We start from the raw sequence: 8,363 nt of genomic DNA on the forward strand, positions 1-8,363 counted from the left end.
GTATGTCCTTTTGTACGTATATTCATATGAAGTGTCCATTAAAAGACGAAAAGAGACATTTATCGAGTATCATTTAGTATTATTAATAAATAAATTCAACATTTAAATAAACAAAAAGCGTTCCTAAGACCAATGGTTGAAGGATAATGTTAGGTTCCAGCCTTGCGCTTTGTTGCAAATGCATCCTAGCTTCCTACTACTACTACAATCGACTAGAACAACGATTGTGTATCTGAAAGGAAAACCAATTAACTTTCAGTGTCGTAAAATTTCTCATAATTTCAAACCATCATTCAATTAAAAAAAAAAATCCTGTTGACTTCTTTATCCGGCATAAGTGCGATGGGTCTTTGGCTTCCTTCTGTAGGTTAGTCATCTATGAATCTATAATTTTCCTGTTCTATTCGTCATCTGCTTCCTCGTGTTCTCCTGTGGTCTGAGTAAGACAATGTAACATTTTGGAGCAAAGATGAAGCTCAGTAATCCAAAGCTCGATGCCAAGATTGCGAATATTTCCACAGCCACCGTGTATTTTCCGGGAGTGCTCATGTAGGCTGGGATGAAAGTTACCCAAACAGCAAAAAAGATCAGCATGCTGAAGGTAATAAATTTCGCTTCATTGTACTTGTCCGGTAAGGCCCGGGCCAAGAAGGCTAAAAGTAAACAAATACCCCCTAAGAGCCCGATGTAACCGAACACACAGCAGAAAGCAACTGTGGAACCCACGTCACACTCAAGGATAATCTTTGCACTTTGATACTTGGTGTTTTTAGATGGGAGTGGGGGAGATGTCACCAACCAGATCACACAGATTATAATTTGAATCAATGTGCAGAGGAAGACGATTAATCTTTGCTGTTTGGGTCCAAACCATTTCATCACATTACTGGCCGGGAGCGTTGCTTTAAATGCCATCAGGACGACCAGAGTTTTACTAAGAATACAGGAAATGCACAGAACAAAGCTCACTCCAAACACAGTGTGGCGCACCATGCATGACCATGGTGTTGGCTGTCCAATGAATGCAATGGAGCACAGAAAGCAGAGTATTAATGAGATTAACAGAAGGAAACTTAGCTCCGAATTGTTGGCCCTTACAATGGGAGTGTTTAGGAAATATAAGAAAACAGCCGCAACAACTCCTGTGATACCAGCGCCAAACAGTGAAATCGCCGCGAGTGATATTCCCATGGTGTCATGGAAGGAGAGGAACTCAATCTCTTTTGGAATGCATTGGTTTCTTGCGTTGTTGGACCAGTAATCTCTGGGGCATTTGGTACATTCTGCAGAATCTGTGAAAGAATCAGGTAAATTTAACATCAGTTGTAGAATGAAATATTCTGCGTAATTGTTCTGACATTATCAGTCTGCACTAATTGTTCAGTCATGATCTGCAATGTTTGTAATTATGTTAAAGTTGTCTACCTGTTTGATTGCTAATCTCTCCTTCAGAACATGGCAAACAGTCAAAGCAACAGATTGGTTGCCCCTTTCGAGCACCCTTTCGCGTACCCACAGGACAAATGCCACTGCATATTGATATTGGTACCTGTGGAGATTGAAAAATGCACTCTGAAAAACAGCCTGCATTTAAAACATTATCTTAATTTGTCAGGAATATTGGATTCATTCATTTTACGCTCAGAGTATCTCGTTTACATTGCTTATTCAACTTTTATAAGGCCTGAAGCGTTTGTTGATCAATATATCTGGAATGACTGGAGTTGCAAGAAACATAAAACATCGAAAATAGGAGTAGGACGATCCACACGGCTCTTTGGCCATTCACTATGATCATGGCAGGTCATTCAACTCAATAGCCAAATCCTGCCCCCCTCTTTGGCCATTCACTATGATCATGGCAGGTCATTCAACTCAATAGCCAAATCCTGCCCCCCCCCCCCCCCCACACACCCCATATACTTTGATCCCCTTCGCCCTATGTGGTAAGTTTAACTGCTTATTTAAAACAAAGCAATGTTTTGCCCTCACCTACTTCCTGTGGTAACGAATTCCACAGGCTCACGATTCTCTGGGTAAAGAGACTTCTCCTGAACCCTGAACTAAATGGTCTACCCTATATCCTCAGACTATGACCCCTGGTTTTGGGCACAACCACAATCGGGAAAACCCTTTCTGTATCTACCTTCTCCAGTTCTGTTATAATGTTAGGTTTCTATGAGATACCCCCTCATTCTTCTTTACTCCAGTGAATACAATCCTAACCAATTCAATCTGCCCTCATATGCCAGTCCCGCCATCCTAGGAAACAGTCTGGTAAATCTTTGCTGCACTCCCTCTAGGTAAAGAGATCAAAACAGCACACAATATTCCAGGTGTGACCTCAACAAGGCCCGATATAATCAGTAAGGGACCCTACTCCTGTGCTCCGATCATCTCGCAATAAAGGACAGCCTGAAATTTGCCTTCTTTACTACCTGCTGTACTCTCGTTGCACATTCCACTCTCCTAACTTATGGCCATTCCGATAATAGACTGTCTTCTCGTTTTTGTTACCAAAGTGGATAACTTCGCATTTATCCAAAATTATACTGCATCTACCATTTATTTGCCCCTCACTCAATGTGTCCAATTCCCATTGAAGAATCTCTGCATGCTCCTCACAGCTCACTCTACCACCCGACCTGGTGCAAATTTGGGGATATTGCATTTTGTTCCCTTATCTAAATCATTAATATTTATTGTGAATAGCTGGGGACCTAGCGCCAATCTCTGTGGCACCTCAATAGTCACTGGCTGACAATTTGAAAAAGACCTGTTTATTCCTACTCGTTATTTCCTATCCCCAACCAGTTTTCTATCCATCGAAATGCACTACCCCTAATAGCATGCACTTTAATTTTACATGCTAATCTTTTATGTGGGACCTTGACAAAAGCCTTCAGAAAGTCCAAATATGCCACATCCACTGGCTCCCCCTCGGTAACTCTACTAGTTACATTATCGAAGAATTCCTGTAGATCTTCCAAGCATGATTTCTGCTTCATCAACCCATGCTGCGTCTGTCGGATCCTGCCACTGTTTTCTAAGTGCTCTGCTATAAATTATTTCATAATGGTTTCTAGAATTTCCCTACTACCGACGTCAGGATTGCTGGTCTATAATTCACTGGTTTCTCCCTACTTCCCTTTTTAAATAGTGAGTTACATTAGCTACCCTCCAATCTGCAGGAACGGTTTCAGAATCTGCAGCATGGGTTTCCTCCGAGTGCTCCGGTTTCCTCCCACAGTCCAAAGATGTGCAGGTTAGGTGGATTGGCCATGCTAAATTGCCCTTAGTGTCCAAAATTGCCCTTTAGTGTTGGGTGGGGTTACTGGGTTATGGGGATAGGGTGGAGGTGTGGGCTTGGGAAGGCTGCTCTTTCAAAGAGCCGGTGCAGACTCGATGGGCCAAATGGCCTCCTTCTGCACTGTAAACTGTATGATTCTCAATTCTATGATTCTATGACTCCCGGAAGATGGCCACCAATGAACCCACCATTTATAGAGCCACTTTCTGAAGTTCTGTAACGTTGATTATCAGGCCCTGGATATTTATCAGTTTCAATCCAGTCAATTTCCACAACAACATTTATGTAATAACATTGATCTCCTTCAGTTCCCCCCTCTCACTAAACTCTGCATTCCCCAACAGTTCTGGTATCTGATTTGTGTCCTCATTTGTGAAGACAGAACCAAAATATATGTTTAGTTCCTCCGTCATTTCTTTGCCCCCTATTAAACATTCCCCTGTTTCTGACGTTTGAACTCACCAATCTTCTTCTCTTCACACAAATATAGAAACTTTCAGTCAGTTTTTATATTCGCTGGAAGCTTACTCTCGTCCATTAATTTCCGCTTCTTTATCAAACAGATAAAAAGTCGTAAACAAACTGTCGATAAAGGAGCAACACTGTGGAATGTGCACACTATTAAAAATCATCCAGCGTGTGAGATTTGCGAGGAAGGACGGCAGTTATCCATGGTCACTGAGAAGATAATGATGCGCTTTCTCCTTCAACCCTTTCAATACGTGTGCTCCCAAAATACTGTTGAATGAGGAACTTAAACTATTTTTACTTACTACCCATGAAGGAATAGCGAGAAATCTTCAAGCAACGCTATGGAGTGACTTGGAAGTGAACTTGCTGATGATGGGTTTCCCATGCTTTATCCGCCATTGCCCTGCATTAAATGTGCGAGATGCTGCCGAAAAGCTATCGTGAGCTTTCTGCACCCACCGTGCGCTATTGTTGCGCCTCGTGTTTGAGGTGCCATGTCTTATGGACCACCATGTCTTAGTCATACACATATACAGGGGGAAAAATTAAAAAAGTGACAACTTATTGTGAAATCATGAGGTTTTGCAATCATTAGAAACATCTTTAATAAAAGCACCAAATGTTGGAGAATTTGAGCAGGATTGACTCCATCTGTGGAGAGAAGGGAGCTCACGTGCCGAGTTTGGATGACTATTTGTCAAAATCCTTACCCTGTTTTGGGATCCATGCCAAACAATTCTACTTTCATTCAACACGAATTCTTCGCCTTCTGGCAACGCTGCATCGTAATATCCGACGTTAACAAACTGCACCGACCCATCATCGCCCTGCTGGCAATTTATCACGTCATAGGAAGCAACAGGATCTCCATTCTTATCGAAGCTCACTTCCTCACCAAACTGGGTTGTGAAGCGGACTTCCTTCAGGTAGTGTAACAGCTTTAAACACAGAAAAACAATTCCATTCTACAGTACTGTAAATCGTTCATAAATCCGCCACACGTCTGATTAATTATTTAATCACGAATTAAAAAGATCACAAAGCTATGAGAAAGATCTACACCGTGTTATTCTAACTTCTAAAAAAAGCCATTTTAAATAACTATCGTGAGGAACAGACTATATTTTGCCTCCCATGGATAAGCAGATCTTTCCTCACCTGCCAGGGGAGAATGCGGGATCCTTGGCCACACGTTTTATTGATAAATGGGCCTTTCCCATTTTCGCACGATTTTAAATTGTGAAGAGCGTGAGCTATCGCATATACTGCTTTGTACACATTGTGCGAAATTCGTAATTGTGACACATCGGTGTATGCATTTTGAATGGTCTCCAAGCTTTCTAAACCTGTGCATGGTTTGTAAGGAGATGTTTCTTTTTCTAGGCTCTGGTTTGCAACGCGACACCCAAAAACATCCCGCCAGAGTTCTTCCACAAAGGGATTGTCTGGTGTTCTGGAAGGGTGGAGTTTTACTAGAAACTCCCTCAGTCTTGGGATTTCCGCTCTCCGAATTCCAAATCCGATTGTTCCAGAAAATATTTCCTGTGTTTCTTTAGTCCATAATCTGACAGATGTTATCCAGGCTTCACTTGCAATCAGCTGAATGTCGGTTATGTTGTGCCGCCTGAGTTCTATTGCTAAAGACTTTGTAGCGTGCTCAAGAGAAAATATTATGACCACCTTAGCAGAGGAATTTTTAATAGTCTCTATAACCCCAAGCAATTTGATTCTGGTGCTTTCCGGAGACATAAACTCAATAAAGGCGATACATGTTTCGAACTTAGAAACTTCTTCAATAAAGGATATCATGGCAAATCGGCCATATTCACTGTCTTCTGTTACAATTCCAACCCAAATCCATTTAAAGCGCTGCACCAGTTTCACCAATGCTTTGACTTGAACGCCGTCACTGGGAATTGTCCTGAAGAAAGTTGGGAATTTGCGCTTATCACTCAGACAGGTGCAAGACGAAGCATAGCTGACCTAGAATTTAATACAGGGTTTTAATTATAACGCAAACACATTTTGCCATCCAGCAGGACTAATCGACGAGAAATTGAACTATTTGATCTGGGACCAGTCATAATGCCATTGAGTATAATTTTCATAGTAAAAGAAATACAACCGAAAGGTGACAAATAACTCGATGATCAGCAGAAATATAACAGAAATTTGGGGAAAATATGCTGTCAGAAGCAATCAGGATCACATTCGAAAAGAAATTGCTACATGATCCAACATCGTTGGTTTCACACAGTGGCCCAAAGGCAATATCACCCAGCCTGTATCATTCCAAAGCGCATGTTGTTTACGGACCCAGCCGATGTGGAGCAGCGAGCTACATAGAAATCAGATCAATTTGGCCCTTGAAACGTTGACAAATCAACCCCCTGCGGTATGTTACTCGCGATTGGATTGTATTTCTTACATCACGAGCTGTTATGCAATGTGTGATTGTATGGAATGAGGTTTTCTGATGAGGAATGGTTTCGGTAACTTATTGTCGCCACATTACCGGCAATACAGAATAAATCAAACTCAGCCAATCGAACACCAGTTCCTAAAATGCCTCTAATTGATGATTGGGGACAGATATTTAAATATACACTTGTTCTGCACCCATGGGGCTTTATATAAACGTGCTTTAATCTATGAAGTTAATTAACCATTAATCATACCAGGCCGATATCGAAGGGAGCCAACAAACGTGAAGCGGCAATGGACTGTGAAGATGCTGCATCTCCCACAATGATGGGCACTGGCGGAGGTCCCGCGCACGTGTAACTGGATTCAGTCTCATCCTCCTCGTTCAGTAGTTTGAGGGTTCCTTTCAGCGAATCGGAGTGTGTATGGCAGCTGTCAAATATCTTATAGCCCAATGTTACATTGGGAAGCAGCTTTGGATTCCTGTTTATTTCTTCTATTGCGAAGATCATCGTCTGTACCCAGCGTAGCTCTGTTTGCCGCAGCCTATGAAATAAACATTGGCATATTGAGTGTGGAAGCACGTTATAACCAAATTGTTTCTTTTTTTTTTAAGGGCTCATGAAGGGCTATCGACCCGATATGTTTAATCTGATTACGGCTCCATAGATCCTGTCTGGTCAGCTGAGCATTTCCATTATTTTAGTGCACATTTCCAGCATCTTCAGTGTTTTGATTTTTTTTACAATTTTCGGTCGGTATTTAGCCGTCTAGAAAGACATTGCAGTAAAAATAAAACTAATTTACGACTGCAGTTTTCTATAAATGTTGACCGATTCTTGAAATGGGATCTGTTCACTCAATAATAATCGCTTGTCACAAGTAAGCTTCAATGAAGTTACTGTGAAACTCCTCTAGTCGCCACATTCCGGCGCCTGTTCGGGGAGGCCGGTACGGGCTGTATTAAACTGTATTTCCATGCTCTGTGCCTTTCTCAGGCTGAGCATTGTTCATTTTCATAGAGTTTACACATCTAGCTTGGAAACAAAAACTTCTGTTAGTTTTCTGCTTCGTCGGGATTCTTTTACCCCAATTCATACGGAAAATGTAACCATTTTGTTGATTGGGCGGCAGCGCAAAACGGGTGGAACCGTCTCAGCCGCCATTTCTCGGCTCTTGAAGTTACCGGAATTGAATTTGGCCACGGTGAGCTGGAGGCCAATTGGATTGTTCCATTCGAGGTCCAAGTTGAAATTCTGTCTAATTTCTGATAGGTTGTCATCTGCTTACATTATTCTCCAAACTAGAGGTATTCCTGGCTGGAAGAAACCAACAGTGAAATGAAGTGGAAAGGACAAAGATAACCAAAGCGAGAAACTCAAAAGACAAGTGACCTTGAAAGTAAATACAGGAGCATATAAATGTACAGCGTTAACAGTACATAGCTGGCCAAGATTCAAAAATTAGCACGGAAAATGTTAGAAATACTCAGAAGCAACCAGGAAACAAAACCCAGAAGAAGCCGAGGTGAATCAGTGGGTCTGGACTTTACATCATCATTCAGTAGCTAAGAATCTGATGGTCCTTTAAAAATCTCTGGTCTTATTGGACAAATGTAACGTAGGATTTCTCTCCAAATACAGGTTTGTCTTTCCATTGCAATCCTTACAACTGTAACATTCTACCCTCATGTCACTCTGTCTCTAATGCCGAAAACCATTTCCCTGATGGTACAGAAACAAACCCGCTCGACCACTCGAATGCGCCCACTGAAACCCACGCATGTCGACAGATTACAGAACTATCGAAATTTAAATATGATGGCTTCTCTGATTCAAGAATTGCGTGTTATTTAACAAAGGAGGTTTTGATCGTATTCGGGAAATATTCCTATTCAGACTGAAAAACTTACTTACAGAAAGCAGCGCATTGGCTGAGGTTTAGAGCGAAATGTGTTCTCATCTGGTGCTGTTCCGAAATGTATTGGAAATAAACCACCCAGAACAATATCTCCATTTTGAGAGACTCCGGAATTGAACCTTTCCCGCTGCTTGCATGTAGGCTGAATTTCTAAACTCAATTTCGTGAGTGAGAAGAGGAACAGAAGAGTCCAAATAGCAGGCGACCGCATAATCAAAATCAAACAACACCGGTCTCG

The 8,363-nt window shown here is 41.7% G+C and overlaps 1 protein-coding gene across 1 annotated transcript; it reads right to left on the minus strand.

Moving 5' to 3' along the window:
• Positions 1-384: 384 nt before the first annotated feature.
• Positions 385-6,732, minus strand: LOC140389462 (extracellular calcium-sensing receptor-like). The gene is made up of 5 exons (XM_072473592.1): positions 6,460-6,732; positions 4,940-5,764; positions 4,492-4,719; positions 1,426-1,549; positions 385-1,292 (listed from the first exon to the last, which is right to left on the minus strand). Exons 1-5 carry the CDS (start codon positions 6,715-6,717, stop codon positions 385-387), a joined length of 2,343 nt encoding a protein of 780 aa, XP_072329693.1. The 5' UTR covers positions 6,718-6,732.
• Positions 6,733-8,363: the final 1,631 nt, after the last annotated feature.

The sequence above is a fragment of the Scyliorhinus torazame genome, chromosome 14, assembly GCF_047496885.1.
Source record: "Scyliorhinus torazame isolate Kashiwa2021f chromosome 14, sScyTor2.1, whole genome shotgun sequence".
NCBI classification, from domain to species: domain Eukaryota; kingdom Metazoa; phylum Chordata; class Chondrichthyes; order Carcharhiniformes; family Scyliorhinidae; genus Scyliorhinus; species Scyliorhinus torazame.

Excerpts from the sequence above, each read along its gene's own strand:
- LOC140389462 (XM_072473592.1), bottom strand. The coding sequence starts at position 6,717 with ATGATCTTCGCAATAGAAGAAATAAACAGGAATCCAAAGCTGCTTCCC. Across the intron at positions 5,765-6,459 it reads CTCCCTTCGATATCGGCCTG|GTCAGCTATGCTTCGTCTTG; the intron begins GTATGATTAATG and ends ATTAAATTCTAG. Across the intron at positions 1,293-1,425 it reads AGAGATTAGCAATCAAACAG|ATTCTGCAGAATGTACCAAA; the intron begins GTAGACAACTTT and ends ATTCTTTCACAG.